This window comes from Pseudopodoces humilis, chromosome 6 (genome assembly GCF_049639895.1).
Source record: "Pseudopodoces humilis isolate 2021_Gansu_Grassland_sample_001 chromosome 6, ASM4963989v1, whole genome shotgun sequence".
Classification (NCBI taxonomy): domain Eukaryota; kingdom Metazoa; phylum Chordata; class Aves; order Passeriformes; family Paridae; genus Pseudopodoces; species Pseudopodoces humilis.
Window position 1 is genome coordinate 570,656 of NC_142205.1, and position 20,775 is coordinate 591,430.

The 20,775-nt window shown below is 56.2% G+C and overlaps 1 protein-coding gene across 1 annotated transcript in view; it reads right to left on the reverse strand.

The window, feature by feature from the left end:
- ALMS1 (ALMS1 centrosome and basal body associated protein) overlaps positions 1 to 14,192 on the reverse strand; it is a 72,786-nt gene extending 58,594 nt beyond the window's left edge. The window contains exon 1 of the mRNA XM_088056384.1: positions 14,016 to 14,192. Coding sequence (XP_087912510.1) covers positions 14,016 to 14,192 — 177 coding nt within the window. The remainder of the gene's footprint in view (positions 1 to 14,015) is intronic.
- Positions 14,193 to 20,775: the final 6,583 nt, after the last annotated feature.

The following is a 20,775-nucleotide window of genomic DNA, read 5'->3' on the forward strand; positions in this document are numbered from 1 at the left end:
AATTCCCAGATTTGCTGGGGCTGCCCCTGGATCCCTGGGAATGCCCAAGGCCAGGTTGGACACTGGGATTGGATCTGGGACAGTGGGAGCTGTCCCTGCCATGGCAAGGGGGGCACTGGAGGGGCTCTGAGGTCCCTTCCACCCAAACCATTCTGGGATTCACCAGATTCACCAATATATTCCATAAAGTTATCCCAGGAAAAAGCCAAGACTCCTTTGGAGTTTACTCTTGCAATGTTTCCTTCAAGGGAAGCGAAATGTGGAGTTTTACACAAAGGCATTCATCCAAATTATCCAAAAGGGATGCTCTGAAGAGGATCAAGAGCCAGCCACGCTTGAGACACTGCAGTAGGAGAATTGTGGAATCCTGGAATCCCTGAGGCTGGAAAATCCCTCCCAGCCCACGGAGTCCCAGCCCAGAGCCCTGAGTGCACGGCCAGGCGTTCCCTGGACACCTCTGGGATGGGGATTCCAGCACAACCCTCAGGAAAGCTCATCCCTTTTCTCCTGCCATGCCCAGCCTGAGCTGTGCCCTCCCTCAGCAGCAGCCCAGGCTCACAGGGGCAGCTCCCAAGGGATAAAACACGCAGGAGCAATCCCTCCTTCCCAGGGAGCAGCAGCACCCTGCTGCCTTCTCCACAGCAGATCCTCCTTCCACAGGGAAAGGGAAAGGATTGCCCCAGGACAGCACTGGCTGTACCAGGGCACAGAATGAGGCAGAAGGAAAGATTTACTAAATGGGTGTAATCATCTCTGAGGGCTCCCTCATCATTTAAATCAAATGAAGAAAACTTAACAACGTTTTTCTTCCTGAAATCCAATACACGGGTTCTGCTGCTAAATACATAAAGAGGGGTAAAGACTAAAATAAAGCTGAACAACTCCAGCCACCCCCACACCACACAGTGCCATGAATTAAAGAGCTGGAAAAGCAGCTCTGAACTCATGCTGCAGTTCATGGATAGAAATATGAATGCTACTCAGTTTTGAAGTACTTTCAACATCCAGGTTAGCTCTCCTCGTGTTATTGTGCCCCACAGAGCACTGGAAATCTCCCACAATAGAACAAAGCAGAAATCCAGGGAGACAAGGGAAAGAGATCTCCCCAGATAACCAATGCCAGCTAGCTGATCTTCCCAGGACATCAGAAACCCACTCTGACTTCTCCCCACACCTCGAGCCCAAGCACAGGGCAGCAGTGGCAGAGCCAGCACTGGAGCACAGACCCACCAGGCTGTGAACTGTGCCAGGGCTGAGCTGCAGCACTCCCTGGGCATCCCATCCCCATCCCCATCCCCTCCCATCCCATCCCCATCCCCACCCCCAGCTTTTGGGAACAAGCTCTGCTAACACCCACCCAGGCTGTGAACACTGACAGGGGCTGAGCTGCAGCACTCCCTGGGCATCCCATCCCCATCCCATCCCCTCCCATCCCATCCCATCCCCATCCCCATCCCATCCCATCCCCTCCCATCCCATCCCCATCCCCATCCCCTCCCATCCCATCCCCATCCCCATCCCCATCCCCATCCCCTCCCATCCCCAGCTTTTGGAACAAGCTCTAACAGCCAGGCTCAGCTCCCCTGGCCCAGGGAGGCTGCTCCCTGCTGCCCTGCCGTGTGTGAGGTGGGACACCCTGGTAGAGTTCAGAGTTGGGCATGACTCGGTGTCCAGAGTGAGCGTGGCAGGATTTCCAGCTCTGGAAGCTGCTGGCACAAGGAAGAGCTCATGGAAGATCTCCAGCCTGTCCTGCCTTTCTCCCTGGCCCGGGGTGCAGTGAGAGCCCGGTGCCACTGGGAGTCAGCAGCTGCTGCTGCTGGGCAGGGACAAACGGGAATGCACCTGGAATGGCAGGGATCCACCTGGAATGGCAGGGATCCACCTGGAATGGCAGGGATCCTCCTGGAATACCAGGGATCCACCTGGAGAGGGCAGGGATCCACCTGGAATGGCAGGGATCCACCTGGAATGGCAGGGATCCACCTGGAGAGGGCAGGGATCCACCTGGAATACCAGGGATCCACCTGGAATACCAGGGATCCACCTGGAATACCAGGGATCCACCTGGAATGGCAGGGATCCACCTGGAGAGGGCAGGGATCCACCTGGAGAGGACAGGGATCCACCTGGAGAGGGCAGGGATCCACCTGGAATACCAGGGATCCACCTGGATCCCCTTGGAATAGCAGAGATTCACCTGGAGTAGCACAGATCCACCTGGATCCACCCGGAGCAGCAGGGATCCCCCTGGATCCCCCTGGAATGGCAGGGATCCCCCTGGATCCCCCTGGAATGGCAGGGATCCGCTGCTCTGCCCCCGGGGACTGCAGGAATCCCTCTGGCAGCCCCAGGGCTGTGTGTCCTGCTCCCTCCTGGAGCAGCTTCCAGCTGGGAATGTGCAGGGAGGAAGAGCAGGGCCAGAGCCCTTCAGAGGCCACACACAGACACAATTCCCTTCAGAGGTCACACACAGACACAATTCCACAATTCCCTTCAGAGGTCACACACAGACACAATTCCCTTCAGGGGTCACACACAGACACAATTCCCTTCAGGGGTCACACACAGACACAATTCCCTTCAGAGGTCACACACAGACACAATTCCACAATTCCCTTCAGGGGTCACACACAGACACAATTCCACAATTCCCTTCAGAGGTCACACACAGACACAATTCCCTTCAGGGGTCACACACAGACACAATTCCACAATTCCCTTCAGAGGTCACACACAGACACAATTCCACAATTCCCTTCAGAGGTCACACACAGACACAATTCCCTTCAGAGCTCACACACAGACACAATTCCCTTCAGAGGTCACACACAGACACAATTCCACAATTCCCTTCAGAGGTCACACACAGACACAATTCCACAATTCCCTTCAGGGGTCACACACAGACACAATTCCCTTCAGGGGTCACACACAGACACAATTCCCTTCAGGGGTCACACACAGACACAATTCCACAATTCCCTTCAGGGGTCACACACAGACACAATTCCACAATTCCCTTCAGGGGCCCTGCACAGACACAATTCCACAATTCCCTTCAGAGGCCACACACAGACACAATTCCCTTCAGGGGTCACACACAGACACAATTCCACAATTCCCTTCAGGGGTCACACACAGACACAATTCCACAATTCCCTTCAGGGGTCACACACAGACACAATTCCACAATTCCCTTCAGGGGTCACACACAGACACAATTCCCTTCAGGGGTCACACACAGACACAATTCCACAATTCCCTTCAGGGGTCACACACAGACACAATTCCCTTCAGGGGTCACACACAGACACAATTCCACAATTCCCTTCAGGGGTCACACACAGACACAATTCCACAATTCCCTTCAGAGGCCACACACAGACACAATTCCACAATTCCCTTCAGAGGTCACACACAGACACAATTCCCTTCATGCCAGAGCCCTTCAGGGGCCCTGCACAGACACAATTCCCTTCATGCCAAGAGATGTGACTGCAACCCAACCATTTCACCCATCGTGGCCCTGCAGACCCTGTCAGCCCTGACAAATCTGCAAAAAGGTGTTCATAAAAACATCCAAGTCTCATTAAACGGCACAATCCAGTTTTACATCTTTTTTTTTTCTTTTTTTTTTTTGGCCAGAAGCCTGGTGGCACAAATTAGATAAAAATCATTAGCATTTAAGGCCAGCTAGTGAAATGAATGAAAACTCCCACTGTCTGCACACAGCTCAGCACTAGAGCTGGGAACATCCCTCATCTGTGAACGTGCAAACAAGTAACACACATTTCAAAGAGTCAGAGAAATGGAACAAGGATTTGGTGCTGGCAGGTATGAGAAACACAGAGCTGGACCTCGTTTCTCCAGCCAGGACTGGTGTGCCAGCAGAGCTTTCCAACCCAAACCTTTCCCTGCTGCCACCAAGGCACCAGCAGAGCTGGAAAATCCTGAACTGCTTCAATTTGTGCAACAATCCTGGGGCTGCCCAAGGCCCACAGGAGATGAGAGCCAGCAGAGCAGCCACCAGTCCTGAACAACAAACAAACAGCCAGGGATGAGCTGCCAGGGCTGCAGAAACGGGGAGCTGGGTGCTCACATTTGGGTGCTCACAGGGCTGGGTGCTCACAGACACATCTCCTGTCCTCCTGCAGGGCCCACAGACACATCTCCTGTCCTGCAGGGCTCACAGACACATCTCCTGTCCTGCAGGGCTCACAGACACATCTCCTGTCCTCCTGCAGGGCTCACAGACACATCTCCTGTCCTGCAGGGCTCACAGACACATCTCCTGTCCTCCTGCAGGGCTCACAGACACATCTCCTGTCCTCCTGCAGGGCTCACAGACACATCTCCTGTCCTGCAGGGCTCACAGACACATCTCCTGTCCTGCAGGGCTCACAGACACATCTCCTGTCCTGCAGGGCTCACAGACACATCTCCTGTCCTGCAGGGCTCACAGACACATCTCCTGTCCTCCTGCAGGGCTCACAGACACATCTCCTGTCCTGCAGGGCTCACAGACACATCTCCTGTCCTCCTGCAGGGCTCACAGACACATCTCCTGTCCTGCAGGGCTCACAGACACATCTCCTGTCCTGCAGGGCTCACAGACACATCTCCTGTCCTGCAGGGCTCACAGACACATCTCCTGTCCTGCAGGGCTCACAGACACATCTCCTGTCCTCCTGGGCTCACAGACACATCTCCTGTCCTCCTGCAGGGCTCACAGACACATCTCCTGTCCTGCAGGGCTCACAGACACATCTCCTGTCCTCCTGGGCTCACAGACACATCTCCTGTCCTGCAGGGCTCACAGACACATCTCCTGTCCTCCTGCAGGGCTCACAGACACATCTCCTGTCCTCCTGCAGGGCTCACAGACACATCTCCTGTCCTGCAGGACCCACAGACACATCTCCTGTCCTCCTGCAGGGCCCACAGACACATCTCCTGTCCTGCAGGGCTCACAGACACATCTCCTGTCCTGCAGGGCTCACAGACACATCTCCTGTCCTGCAGGGCTCACAGACACATCTCCTGTCCTGCAGGGCTCACAGACACATCTCCTGTCCTCCTGCAGGGCTCACAGACACATCTCCTGTCCTCCTGCAGGGCTCACAGACACATCTCCTGTCCTGCAGGGCCCACAGACACATCTCCTGTCCTCCTGGGCTCACAGACACATCTCCTGTCCTCCTGCAGGGCTCACAGACACATCTCCTGTCCTGCAGGGCTCACAGACACATCTCCTGTCCTGCAGGGCCCACAGACACATCTCCTGTCCTCCTGCAGGGCTCACAGACACATCTCCTGTCCTGCAGGGCTCACAGACACATCTCCTGTCCTCCTGGGCTCACAGACACATCTCCTGTCCTCCTGCAGGGCTCACAGACACATCTCCTGTCCTCCTGCAGGGCTCACAGACACATCTCCTGTCCTGCAGGGCTCACAGACACATCTCCTGTCCTCCTGCAGGGCTCACAGACACATCTCCTGTCCTGCAGGGCTCACAGACACATCTCCTGTCCTCCTGCAGGGCTCACAGACACATCTCCTGTCCTGCAGGGCTCACAGACACATCTCCTGTCCTGCAGGGCCCACAGACACATCTCCTGTCCTCCTGGGCTCACAGACACATCTCCTGTCCTGCAGGGCCCACAGACACATCTCCTGTCCTGCAGGGCTCACAGACACATCTCCTGTCCTCCTGCAGGGCTCACAGACACATCTCCTGTCCTCCTGCAGGGCTCACAGACACATCTCCTGTCCTGCAGGGCTCACAGACACATCTCCTGTCCTCCTGGGCTCACAGACACATCTCCTGTCCTGCAGGGCTCACAGACACATCTCCTGTCCTGCAGGGCTCACAGACACATCTCCTGTCCTGCAGGGCTCACAGACACATCTCCTGTCCTGCAGGGCCCACAGACACATCTCCTGTCCTCCTGCAGGGCTCACAGACACATCTCCTGTCCTGCAGGGCTCACAGACACATCTCCTGTCCTGCAGGGCTCACAGACACATCTCCTGTCCTCCTGCAGGGCTCACAGACACATCTCCTGTCCTCCTGGGCTCACAGACACATCTCCTGTCCTCCTGGGCTCACAGACACATCTCCTGTCCTCCTGCAGGGCTCACAGACACATCTCCTGTCCTGCAGGGCTCACAGACACATCTCCTGTCCTGCAGGGCTCACAGACACATCTCCTGTCCTGCAGGGCTCACAGACACATCTCCTGTCCTCCTGCAGGGCTCACAGACACATCTCCTGTCCTGCAGGGCCCACAGACACATCTCCTGTCCTCCTGGGCTCACAGACACATCTCCTGTCCTGCAGGGCTCACAGACACATCTCCTGTCCTCCTGCAGGGCTCACAGACACATCTCCTGTCCTCCTGCAGGGCTCACAGACACATCTCCTGTCCTGCAGGGCTCACAGACACATCTCCTGTCCTCCTGGGCTCACAGACACATCTCCTGTCCTCCTGCAGGGCTCACAGACACATCTCCTGTCCTCCTGCAGGGCTCACAGACACATCTCCTGTCCTGCAGGGCTCACAGACACATCTCCTGTCCTCCTGGGCTCACAGACACATCTCCTGTCCTCCTGCAGGGCTCACAGACACATCTCCTGTCCTCCTGCAGGGCTCACAGACACATCTCCTGTCCTGCAGGGCTCACAGACACATCTCCTGTCCTCCTGCAGGGCTCACAGACACATCTCCTGTCCTCCTGGGCTCACAGACACATCTCCTGTCCTCCTGCAGGGCTCACAGACACATCTCCTGTCCTCCTGCAGGGCCCACAGACACATCTCCTGTCCTGCAGGGCTCACAGACACATCTCCTGTCCTGCAGGGCTCACAGACACATCTCCTGTCCTCCTGCAGGGCTCACAGACACATCTCCTGTCCTCCTGCAGGGCTCACAGACACATCTCCTGTCCTGCAGGGCTCACAGACACATCTCCTGTCCTGCAGGGCTCACAGACACATCTCCTGTCCTGCAGGGCTCACAGACACATCTCCTGTCCTCCTGCAGGGCTCACAGACACATCTCCTGTCCTCCTGCAGGGCTCACAGACACATCTCCTGTCCTCCTGCAGGGCTCACAGACACATCTCCTGTCCTCCTGCAGGGCTCACAGACACATCTCCTGTCCTCCTGCAGGGCTCACAGACACATCTCCTGTCCTGCAGGGCTCACAGACACATCTCCTGTCCTGCAGGGCTCACAGACACATCTCCTGTCCTCCTGGGCTCACAGACACATCTCCTGTCCTGCAGGGCTCACAGACACATCTCCTGTCCTGCAGGACTCACAGACACATCTCCTGTCCTGCAGGGCTCACAGACACATCTCCTGTCCTGCAGGGCTCACAGACACATCTCCTGTCCTCCTGCAGGGCTCACAGACACATCTCCTGTCCTCCTGCAGGGCTCACAGACACATCTCCTGTCCTGCAGGGCTCACAGACACATCTCCTGTCCTGCAGGGCTCACAGACACATCTCCTGTCCTGCAGGACCCACAGACACATCTCCTGCTCATCACCACCTTCCAAAGAGCATCGAGGTTCCTTTTGTGGGACCATCCCAGCCCCCCCAGACTGCCACAGCTGCCCAGCTCTGTGCACTGGGCTCTGCCCAGTTTATCCCAGCAGCTCCTGTCCTGAGCCTCCATCCTCACCCCAAACTCCTCCCCAGGCACACAGGAACATCTCAGAGCACCTGGGGTTATCCCACTTCTGTCCAGAATTCCTCTTTCTGTTCATTCTCAACTCATTACTTTGGGTTTCGTGGAGCAGCTCACTCAGAAGGGACCATGAAAGATCAGCTGGTTCAAGCTTTTGTGGGAAATAAATCCCAATTTCCAAATAAAAGCACTCAGAGTTCACAGCACTGCAGCAGCCACGGCTGAACACCAAACCCAGGAACTTTCTCCAACATCAGCCTGCTCCTGGCTACTGCAGATCAAATTTAGAGTCACCCAGGGCAGCTCTGCCATCAGAATTTCATTCCTGTGCAAAGCCCCCTCACCTGCCCAAATCCCAGCTCCAATGCCAACATTTAACAGCATTTCTGAGTTATTGTCTGGAATCAGGAGCTACCACTCCTTCACACTCGCAGCTTTGCACCACTGAAAAAGCAGAGACTGTCCCCTGCTTCTTCATTTATTCTTTGTTTAAATCATACAGGAGCTGCACTTTGCACCCCTCTGCCCCCAGGCTTTAAGAAAATGCTCATTCCTGTATCTTTTCCACCACTGAAATAAAAGGTACCTCTGTCAGTGGGTACTTTAACTTGCTATTCCTACTTAACTTGAACAAAAAAAAAAGCAGAATTTAAAGGAATTATGGACTCTCTGGAACATAACCATCAATCTGCAGCATTTAAGAATGAAAACCATAAACCTGATCCTTCTGGGCCTCAACTGTCACACTAGTTAAATGCAGAATCAAAAACCTGGTAGGGCAGGGCTTAAATCATCCTCAGCATCAAAAATCAGCTGAAAGAGGAAATGGACAAAGCTGATAAAGCTGATATTAAAAGTGGTATAAACAGTAAGAAGCTCTGTGGGCTATGGAATTCCTCCCCACTGTTACACTCTGATGCCCAGAACACCTTTAAATTACCAGAGCCTGGGTAATTACCTTGGCTGGGACATCATTCCCAGCCTCTCCTCACTCAGCAAAACCTTGAGGGAAGTGTTGAGCACAAGGTTTTTAAGCCCACTTGAACCCAAATCCAGCAGAAATCTGTGCTGGTTTCTGTGAGACACCAGCACAGAGGCCAGGACAGGTGAGCAGGGCACAGCAGCTCAGGGGGCTCCTGTTCCCTGCTGGCCTCCAGCCGTGGCTCCCCTGGGAAGCTCCAGCCTCTGTCACCAGCAGAGGGGATTCTGTGGAATGAGCTGAAATCAGCTCAGAATGGAACAGGACAGGGCAGAGGTGGCAGGGCAGGGCTCCTGGGGCAGCAGAAACTGCTCCTGCCTGCTCAGTCTGCACCTACAGCCCCAGGGAGCAGCTCCAGGGATATTCCCAGAGCCATTCCCAGGGCCATTCCCAGGGCCATTCCCAGAGCCATTCCCAGAGCCATTCCCAGGGCCATTCCCAGAGCCATTCCCAGAGCCATTCCCAGGGCCATTCCCAGAGCCATTCCCAGAGCTCAGCTCCAGGGATATTCCCAGAGCCATTCCCAGAGCTCAGCTCCAGAGCCATTCCCAGAGCCATTCCCAGAGCCATTCCCAGAGCCATTCCCAGAGCCATTCCCAGAGCTCAGCTCCAGGGATATTCCCAGAGCCATTCCCAGGGCCATTCCCAGAGCCATTCCCAGAGCTCAGCTCCAGAGCCATTCCCAGAGCCATTCCCAGAGCCATTCCCAGAGCCATTCCCAGAGCCATTCCCAGAGCTCAGCTCCAGGGATATTCCCAGAGCCATTCCCAGAGCTCAGCTCCAGGGATATTCCCAGGGCCATTCCCAGAGCCATTCCCAGAGCTCAGCTCCAGGGATATTCCCAGAGCCATTCCCAGAGCTCAGCTCCAGAGCCATTCCCAGAGCCATTCCCAGAGCTCAGCTCCAGAGCCATTCCCAGAGCCATTCCCAGAGCTCAGCTCCAGGGATATTCCCAGAGCCATTCCCAGAGCCATTCCCAGAGCCATTCCCAGAGCCATTCCCAGAGCCATTCCCAGAGCCATTCCCAGAGCCATTCCCAGAGCCATTCCCAGAGCCATTCCCAGAGCCATTCCCAGGGCCATTCCCAGGGCCATTCCCAGAGCCATTCCCAGAGCCATTCCCAGAGCCATTCCCAGAGCCATTCCCAGAGCCATTCCCAGGGCTCAGCTCCAGGGCCATTCCCAGAGCTCAGCTCCAGGGATATTCCCAGAGCCATTCCCAGGGCCATTCCCAGAGCCATTCCCAGGGCCATTCCCAGAGCCATTCCCAGAGCCATTCCCAGGGCCATTCCCAGAGCCATTCCCAGAGCCATTCCCAGGGCCATTCCCAGGGCCATTCCCAGAGCCATTCCCAGAGCCATTCCCAGAGCCATTCCCAGAGCTCAGCTCCAGGGATATTCCCAGAGCCATTCCCAGGGCCATTCCCAGGGCCATTCCCAGAGCCATTCCCAGAGCTCAGCTCCAGAGCCATTCCCAGAGCCATTCCCAGGGCCATTCCCAGAGCCATTCCCAGAGCCATTCCCAGAGCTCAGCTCCAGGGATATTCCCAGAGCCATTCCCAGGGCCATTCCCAGGGCCATTCCCAGAGCCATTCCCAGAGCTCAGCTCCAGAGCCATTCCCAGAGCCATTCCCAGGGCCATTCCCAGAGCCATTCCCAGAGCTCAGCTCCAGGGATATTCCCAGAGCCATTCCCAGGGCTCAGCTCCAGGGATATTCCCAGAGCCATTCCCAGGGCCATTCCCAGGGCCATTCCCAGAGCCATTCCCAGAGCTCAGCTCCAGAGCCATTCCCAGAGCCATTCCCAGGGCCATTCCCAGAGCCATTCCCAGAGCTCAGCTCCAGAGCCATTCCCAGAGCCATTCCCAGAGCTCAGCTCCAGAGCCATTCCCAGGGCCATTCCCAGAGCTCAGCTCCAGGGATATTCCCAGAGCCATTCCCAGGGCCATTCCCAGAGCCATTCCCAGAGCCATTCCCAGGGCCATTCCCAGGGCCATTCCCAGGGCCATTCCCAGAGCCATTCCCAGGGCCATTCCCAGAGCCATTCCCAGAGCCATTCCCAGAGCCATTCCCAGAGCCATTCCCAGAGCCATTCCCAGAGCTCAGCTCCAGAGCCATTCCCAGAGCCATTCCCAGGGCCATTCCCAGAGCCATTCCCAGAGCCATTCCCAGAGCTCAGCTCCAGGGATATTCCCAGAGCCATTCCCAGGGCCATTCCCAGGGCCATTCCCAGAGCCATTCCCAGAGCTCAGCTCCAGGGCCATTCCCAAAGCTCAGCTCCAGAGCCATTCCCAGAGCCATTCCCAGGGCCATTCCCAGAGCCATTCCCAGAGCTCAGCTCCAGAGCCATTCCCAGAGCTCAGCTCCAGAGCCATTCCCAGAGCCATTCCCAGGGCCATTCCCAGAGCCATTCCCAGAGCTCAGCTCCAGGGATATTCCCAGAGCCATTCCCAGGGCCATTCCCAGAGCCATTCCCAGAGCCATTCCCAGAGCTCAGCTCCAGAGCCATTCCCAGAGCCATTCCCAGAGCTCAGCTCCAGAGCCATTCCCAGAGCCATTCCCAGGGCCATTCCCAGGGCCATTCCCAGAGCCATTCCCAGAGCCATTCCCAGAGCTCAGCTCCAGAGCCATTCCCAGGGCCATTCCCAGAGCTCAGCTCCAGGGATATTCCCAGAGCCATTCCCAGGGCCATTCCCAGAGCCATTCCCAGGGCCATTCCCAGAGCCATTCCCAGAGCCATTCCCAGAGCTGAGCTCGGGTTGCCAGAGCAGCGCTCACACCCCGGGGCAAAACAAACACAGAGGGAAGCAACGGCCACCAGGAACCAGCAAAGGACACAAACAGGACCCAAATAAAGTGACCTGTGCTGAGCAGAATGAAGGAGACACAAGAAACAGGAGGTAAATTCACTGCTTTACATCACAGCTTGGGATCAGCGTGCCTGGGGAACTCACCTGGAAATCAGCACTCAAAGGAAAATCCTTTCTGTTTAAATATGTGGAAGAATAAGCAGCAGTGCAAGATCCAGCCCTGCTGTCCTGTGCAAGTTATCCTTCCTGAAAACACACAGGGCAGGTTTATGGGAACTGCATTAGGACTGCACTGAGCTCCCACAGCCACCAGTCAGAATTGCCTTGAAGATGTCCCAGTTATTCCCAAGGCTGTTTCCATCCTTTGTGCCAGGTTTTATCATTTGTCCTGGTAACACTGAGCCCCTACCAGCCTGTCCTTCCTCCCAGGGAATACTTCTAGAAGTTGCTAAGGTTTCTACCCCTGGTTTCCACGTGGCTGCCGCACCTCTGGGCTCCTTCCTGGCTCTGGAGCTGCCACCCTGGAGCTTTTCACTCTGAGAACAGAGGGACAGCGATCCCCAGAACTGCACCAGCACAGGCAGGATGTGCCCAACGCTCTCACAAGAGCCCAGGCCAGCAGGACACCGATTCCTGCACGTCCAGGATCTCATCCCTGTCTCCAGCACGGCCAGGAGTGCACAGAGCTGTGTGTGAGCCCTCCTCAGAGCCACTCCAGCCTGCAGAAAGGAGAGCTCCAGGGACACCTCCAGCACCTCCCAGTACTTAAAGGTGACTTTAAAAAAGAACAACTTTTTACACTGCCAGATACTGAAAGGACAAGGGGGAACTGCTTTAAATTAAAAGCTGGGAGATTTAGGTTAGATATTGGGAATAAATCGTTCCCTGGCAGGCGGGCAGGCCCTGGCACAGGTGCCCCTGGACCCCTGGCAGTGCCCAAGGCCAGCCTGGGCAGGGTGGCACGGGATGATTCTGAAGGTCCCTTCCAAACAAAGCATGCTGTGATTCCATGACTCCAGCCCCTCTGTCCCTGATTTCCCTGCAGGGTCAGGGCCAGCTGCACTCACCTCTCTGCAGGGCAGAGCAAGGCCCGAAGGGAACTGATTAATCCATAATTATTAAACTATAATTAGCACAATAACAGAACTCGTGGCCTTTTCCCAGGAGAGGAGGAATCCAGAGTCACTGGCTCCTTTCTCCCGGGGGGAGCGGGGCATGGAGGGACCTGGCCAGCCTGGGCCCTGCTGGGGAGCACAGGGGACAGGAGGTGACACCACTGAGAGCCTCTGCAGGGACAGGAGGTGACACCACTGAGAGCCTCTGCAGGGACAGGAGGTGACACCACTGAGAGCCTCTGCAGGGACAGGAGGTGACACCGGGCCTGCTGTGCCAGTCCCAGCAGGATAAGGGGCAGCGGAGTGATGGCGTGGGACACACGGACACATGGACACACGGACAGGGATATACACACACACACACAGGGACACACACAGGGACACAGGGACACACGGACACAGGGACACACGGACACAGGGACACACGGACACAGGGACACACGGACACAGGGACACACGGACAGGGATATACACACACAAGGACACACGGACAGGGATATACACACACACACCCAGGGACACACGGACAGGGATATACACACACAAGGACACACGGACAGGGATATACACACACCCAGGGACACACGGACAGGGATATACACACACACACACAGGGACACACGGACAGGGATATACACACACCCAGGGACACACGGACAGGGATATACACACACCCAGGGACACACGGACAGGGATATACACACACCCAGGGACACACGGACAGGGACACACGGACAGGGATATACACACACCCAGGGACACACGGACAGGGATATACACACACACACACACAGGGACACACGGACAGGGATATACACACACACACCCAGGGACACACGGACAGGGATATACACACACACACACACAGGGACACACGGACAGGGATATACACACACACACACAGGGACACACGGACAGGGATATACACACACACACACAGGGACACACACACACCCAGGGACACACGGACAGGGATATACACACACCCAGGGACACACGGACAGGGATATACACACACACACCCAGGGACACACGGACAGGGATATACACACACCCAGGGACACACGGACAGGGATATACACACACACCCAGGGACACACGGACAGGGATATACACACACACCCAGGGACACACGGACAGGGATATACACACACACACCCAGGGACACACGGACAGGGATATACACACACACACCCAGGGACACACGGACAGGGATATACACACACCCAGGGACACACGGACAGGGATATACACACACCCACGGACACACGGACAGGGATATACACACACCCAGGGACACACGGACAGGGATATACACACACCCAGGGACACACACAACCGCCTCGGATGGTGAGCGGCTGTTCCCACGCGCCCCACCCCGTGCTCCCCCCAGCCCGTGCTCGCCCAGCCCGCGCTCACCCCAGTCCGCTCCTCTGCCTCCTCCTCCTCCTGCCGGCTGTGCTCCATGGCGGCGGGACGGGACGGGGCCGCTGTGTCCGTGTGTCCCGTGTCCCCGCGTTCCCGTCCCGCTCTCTGCCGGGGCCGCGCCGTCGCCAGGGACTCGCACTCGGACTCGCGCTCGCCCCGCGCGCGCATGCGCGGGGACCGCCCCCTCCCCGCTCCGTGATTGGTCAGCGAGGGGGCGTGACCGCTGCGCGAGCTCGTCCTTCCGCGCGGTGATTGGCGGGCTGGGAGCTGAGGGGCGGGGCTCCGGGAGCGCGCGCGGGGGTTTTGGCGGGCAAGGGAAGTACCCGGATGAAGGAGGGGGCGGGGCCGAGCCAGGGGCGGGGCCGAGCCAGGGGCGGGGCCGAGCCAGGGGCGGGGCTGAGTCAGCGGCGGGGCCGCGGGGCGTGCGGTGAGACCGAGCAGAGCCGAGCCGAGCCGAGCCGAGCCGAGTGGAGGCGTGACGAGCCGAGCGGAGCCCGGCCCAGCTCAGCCCGGCCCGGCCCGGCCCGGCCGCCAGGGGCACCTCCCCTGTCCAGGGTGCTCCCCCCAGCCTGGCCTGGGACACTGCCCGGATCCAGGGACAGCCACAGCCGGTAACCTGTGCCACAAAAAGTTTCCCCTTAAGATCCGATCCAGCAGGATCATCCCTGGGGTTGGAAAAGCCCTCCCAGCCCATGGGGTCCCGGCTGTGCCCAATTCCCACCTTGTCCCCAGCCCGGAGCAGAGGGCCGCATCCAGCCCTTCCTTGGGCACCTCTGGGATGGGCACTGCAAACCCCCTGCCAATATCCCGTCACCCCTGCCGTGAACAAAACCTTCCTGATGTTTGTCCCCTTGTCCCGTCCCTGCCCTCTGGCACTGGGAAACCATTTCCCCTTGTCCTGTGACCCCATCCCTTGTCCCAAGTCCCTCTCCTGGAGCCCCTTGGTGATGATGGACACTGAAATCCCACATCAGGCATTTTGAGGTTGATGATGGACACTGAAATCCCACATCAGGCATTTTGAGGTTGATGATGGACACTGAAATCCCACATCAGGCATTTTGAGGTAGTCCTGGTGTCAGCAGGAAATGAGATGGGATTTTCCTCCTGGGAATTGCATTCAGCTGACTCCCAAGCTTTCCAGTGGGAGCGGGGTCTCTGGTGCTCTGTCAGGATCCATCTTCCCAGCTGGCTTGGGAGGACACACTCAGAGTTTGGGAAGATGCTCCACAGTCTGGGCAGGTGGAGAAGATGAGGTGAAGCTCTCCATGGACACCTTTAGATCTGGGTGTGGGTCCTGCATCTCTTCCCGATCCATGAACTGCTCCAGCCTTGCTGATCCCTGCAATCCTGCCTCAGTTCCCTGCAGTGCCGTGAGGGAAGGAGCAGCTCTGCCCTCCCTGACACAGCCATGCCCTGTGTCCCTGTCCCTGAAAAGGGATCTGGATGGTTTTTAAGGTCCCTCCCAACCCAAGCCATTCCATGATTCCATGATAACGCTCTCCCTGAGGCATTCGGTCCGAGCACGGATCAACATTCCATATTTCAGCTGCTGGCAGCAAGGGCAAAGGAGGAATTTCCCGTTAAAACCAGGATTTTCCCTATTTCCCTATGGCATTTGGCTCCCCTGAAGCTGCAGGACAGGTGGCAGCTGAGGCAGCAGCTCTGTGACCTGACACTGCCAGTGCTGTGACACTGCCATGGGCTGTGACACTGCCAGTGCTGTGACACTGCCAGTGCTGTGACACTGCCAGTGCTGTGACACTGCCATGGGCTGTGACACTGCCATGGGCTGTGACACTGCCAGTGCTGTGACACTGCCATGGGCTGTGACACTGCCAGTGCTGTGACACTGCCAGTGCTGTGACACTGCCATGGGCTGTGACACTGCCAGTGCTGTGACACTGCCAGTGCTGTGACACTGCCATGGGCTGTCCCAAACAGGGACAGGGACATGAGCTGTGACACTGCCAGTGCTGTGACACTGCCAGTGCTGTGACACTGTCCCCCAAACAAGGACAGCAGTCCCAGAGCCATGGGCTGTGACACTGCCAGTGCTGTGACACTGCCAGTGCTGTGACACTGTCCCCAGACAGGGACAGCAGTCCCAGAGCCGTGGGCTCCCCGTGCCAGGTTCCAGTGGCAGAACCCCAGTTCATCTCTCCCGGTCACCGAGCTCCATCTCAGCAGCAATTAAACTTTGGTGCTGAGGCATTAGCAAGTGTCCAGCTGTCCACATGGATCAGCTCCAGGCTGCCCAGCTCTCTGCAGCCCAGACAATAAATAACTGCAGCAATTTCCATCCTCTGCAAGCAGGGAAGCTGAAGTAACTGGAAGATAAAGGTATTTCCACAACATTTCCTGTCTCCTGGGTTATTTACTGTGCTCGGAGCAGTTATCTGCTGTGTATCCAGTAGAACCTCTCCCAAAGGCAGAGTCTGCACTGGCTCTGCAGTGATTTGGGTGGGATTTTTCAGCACTAGATAAATGTGAACGCTCAAGTACAGCAAGGCAAACATTCCTTAAAATAATTAAAATGCTGACAAGAAAATGCAGCTCGATATTCGAACCCATCTCCTGTTACAAATCCAATTAAATGTGTCCAGCTCAGCCTGTCCCGGTGCTTGTTTATCCACATCCTTAAAAATCATCCCCTCCTCATTTAAAGGAGACAGCTCCCATGGGGTGCACGGTGCAGGGACAGGGTGAGGGACACAAGAGGCAGCAGCCAAAAAGCAAATCCCACTGGAAGAAGCAGCAATCCCATGCTTTGTTTCCCTGCAAGTCCAAGGAAGAGCCTGATGATTTCCATGAGGTTTCCCCCGGTTGCAGCGGCTGCAGTGCTGGGAACAGCTCCAAATGTCAGCTGTGAGGAACCTGCCAGCTGCTGCTCCCCGCTGCAAGTCACTGCAGGGCTGCTCTCGTCACCCAAGCCCCAAATTCTGTCATCCCCTTTATTTTTAGCAGCGCAATTCACAGGCAGGGAGGGGAGGAGGAAGGCTTTGCTGAATGTTTATCGCTCACACATCACTCAGGAAGCTGTTCACATTTTTATTAATTGACTAACAATATCCAGAGACTTACTCAGGCTGAGATGGAATATGCTCAGATCCTTTCCAGTAAAATGTCACTCGAAATGAAAATGGCAGAGGAATTTTTGGAAAGGCCATCGCTGGGGGAGATTCTTGGAGAGAGAAGAATCTGCCTTCCCCCAAAACTCTGGCAGCCTCAGGGGCTTTTAAAGGTGACATGTAATATGTTAAAATACAGGGGCTGATTAATGTGCTAATTGCAGGGGAGAATATGAAATACAATCGTGACTACAAATACCTGGAAAAAGGAATGTTTGAAGATCAGGCCGTGGCTGGTGCCAGTGACATGTTAATTGCCAAGTTTTCCACGTGAGGATTTCTGTGCTCCAAGGTAGCTGGAAACTCATCATTATTGGGATCTGATCACCAGGATTCCCCAGCTGCTCTGGAAAATCAATCTCAGCTGCTTTGGTGTCTGTGTATTCCAGCATCAGGTAACTTAAGAACACTGAGAGCTGCCTGAGCCTTTGTTCCCTGGTTTGTGATTGAAGAAAGGATTGTGGTTCCATGGGAGAGAGCCGGGCAAGCTCCACAGCCAGCTGCAGTCAGAAATGGGAGAGAGCTGGGCAAGCTCCACAGCCAGCTGCAGTCAGAAATGGGAGAGAGCTGGGCACATCTCCACAGCCAGCTGCAGGCAGAAATGGGAGAGAGCTGGGCAAGCTCCACAGCCAGCTGCAGTTAGAAATGGGAGAGAGCCGGGCAATCTCCACAGCCAGCTGCAGGCAGAAATGGGAGAGAGCTGGGCACATCTCCACAGCCAGCTGCAGGCAGAAATGGGAGAGAGCTGGGCAAGCTCCACAGCCAGCTGCAGGCAGAAATGGGAGAGAGCTGGGCAAGCTCCACAGCCAGCTGCAGGCAGAAATGGGAGAGAGCCGGGCAATCTCCACAGCCAGCTGCAGGCAGAAATGGGAGAGAGCCGGGCAAGCTCCACAGCCAGCTGCAGGCAGAAATGGGAGAGAGCCGGGCAATCTCCACAGCCAGCTGCAGTTAGAAATGGGAGAGAGCCGGGCAAGCTCCACAGCCAGCTGCAGTTAGGAAACGGAGAGGAAGCAGAGTGAAGATAAAGTGTGTCAGAAGGGTGGGCAGCGAGGAGACGGCAGGCGCTGACACACCAGCACAGGGATGAGGCAGGTGATTCCATTAGGGAAGGGCAGTGGGAGTTCTCAGCTAAAAGAGGAGCTGGAATGTGTATTATTAGTGCCAGGGAAGGAGTTCAGTCTGAGGCTGCAGGACATGAAACCAGGAATTAGGAGAAGGATGATGATGACAAGGCAGAGCTCCTGAGCAGAGCGCAGGCTCCAGGAGGATGAAGGCACAGCGTGAATGGGGAGGGAGCAGCTGCAGTGGGACAGCACAGGCTGGGACAGCACTCCCAGCAAGGCTGGGGACAGATCTGTCCCCTGGCTGCCTGCAGCAGCACCAGCAAAGTGCCTGCTGAAATCCCAGAGAGAAGGCTCCAGGCTTTATTGGCTGGTTCTGGCTAAATCAGATTGAGGGATAAACGGGATCTGGGCTTAGCTGTGGTTTCTGAGCCAAAAAGAGCAGCTCAGGATTAAAGCAGGAAAACAGTTTAATGGGATAGAATGATCTGAGGGACTTGGGCTCAGCATCCCTCACCAAAGCTCACACTGGGGTGTTTAAGTGGCGATGGTGGCTGCCTCACAGTCCATGGCAAGGGACGGGATCGTGGAATGGTTTGGAATGGGAAAGACCTTAAAAACCACCCAGTGCCATGGCAGGGACACCTCCACTGTCCCAGGAGCTGCCAGCCCTGTCCAGCCTGGCCTTGGGCACTGCCAGGGCCGCAGGGGCAGCCCCAGCTGTGTCCCTGTGCCGTGGGGAAGGTGACTCAGGAAGGTGCAGTCTGAGGGGACACAGCTCCTTCCAGCGAGCCCAGAGAGCACCCAGGAGAACCACACACCTGCTTTAGGTACCCTGCCCAAAACTGGGGTGAACACACCCAGGTGCTGGGAACCTGCATCTGGAGAAAGCTTGGGGTTCTTCCTGTGAGTGCTGTGTGTTGTTAAATATTTTATTCCACGTGCAGCGATGAAAGGGCTGGAAGGGTCTGGAGCTGGGGTAAAACAGCCTCCAGGAGGGGACTGGGGATAACCAGGGAGCCCCAGGCAGGGAGCAGGAGGTCCCCAGATGGAGCTCTGCCCTCAGGGTCAGCAAGCTCCGGGTGCAGCTGGGAGTGTGAAAGGCTCAGGATGGGAGAAGGAGCTCCAGCTCCAGCCTGGGTAACGCTGAGCCCTGGGCCCAGACAAAAGGGGAACACTGGAGCTCCTCCAGTGACCCTGCAGCGGGCTGGGAGCTGCTCTGAGATGTTCCCTGGCCTGACACCCTGCACAGCTCCTGCCACCGGCACAGCTTCGGGACCCGTGGCTTGACTCACGTCTTATGCAACCCCTCTCCTCCCCAGGAAGTGAGAAGGAACCGATTAAATCTGCCCACACAGCGTCTCTAATGCCTCAGCTGAAAGTGGTGGGGAATTATGATGGATGTATGAAGCCCTTCCTCAGGTTTTCAGGCAAATCAGGGGAAAGTTCCTTCAAAAAATGTAGAGCTAATTATGGATTTTCCAGCTGTGATAATGTTTGAAGGTCTAAGTCTTTAATTAAATCAGAGGTTTACAAGTGAACATTTCTGGTAGGAGTCTGTAGGGAGTAGCCTTTGAATTGGTAAATCAGCTCCTGAATAAACCACTTGTCAAGCTGAAACGCTGCGTTCCCTGAGTTCTGTGCTAAGTTTAAACAAGAAAATAACTGAATTTCAGGGAGATGAAAAATGGCAGCTCTGGGAACTGGAGATTTTCTCTCACCCTCAGGTGCAGTGCAGCTCCTGCAGAACATTTTCTGTCTGTGCCATGCCACCAGCTGCTGCTCCATCACACACTCTGCCCTGCTCTCTGTGCTGCCCCAGCTGCCCCACACACACCCACGGCCCCCAGTGCCCTGGCAGGGTGGGCAGGGCTGTCCCAGGAGCCCAGAGCAGCCCCTGGATCCCTGGCAGTGCCCAAGGCCAGGCTGGACACTGGGGCTGGAGCTCCTGGGACAGTGGAGCTGTCCCTGCCAGGGCTGGGGTGGGGATGGGATGATCCCTAAGTCCCCTTCCAACCCAAACCATTTCATTGTTCTTTATTTGTACTGGTTCCATGGTTCTTTATTTGTACTGGTGCATTTTAGGTGCCTCAGACCCAGGTGTGCCAGGACTGCCCACATCTGCTCTCCCTGACCCAACCTGCAGCAACATCGGCTCTGGGGCTGGGGAGGCCACAGAATCTGCTTTTTATCTGCTCTACATCTGCTTTATACCTCTTTTATATCTGTTTTATATCTGCTTTAGATCTGTTTTACATCTCTTCTATCTGTTTAATACCCAGAACATTGGGAAGTGTTACATTTCCAATGTCTCCTTCACTCCATCCCCCCTGTGCCCTGGTGGCACTCGGGGACCAGGGCTCCAGGCCACACTTTGTGCTCTTTTCCCTGAGCTCTGGGGCCAGCTGCTCCCTTTGCTCAGTGGCCAGCAGCCCACAGGCAGCGTGTGCCCAATGTCACAATGTCACAACAGCAGGGCTTCTGTGCTCAGCCATCCCCTCTGCCCGGTGTCCTCCCTTTGGTGTCTCCTCCCTCTGACTGCCCTGTCCTTCAGCAGTG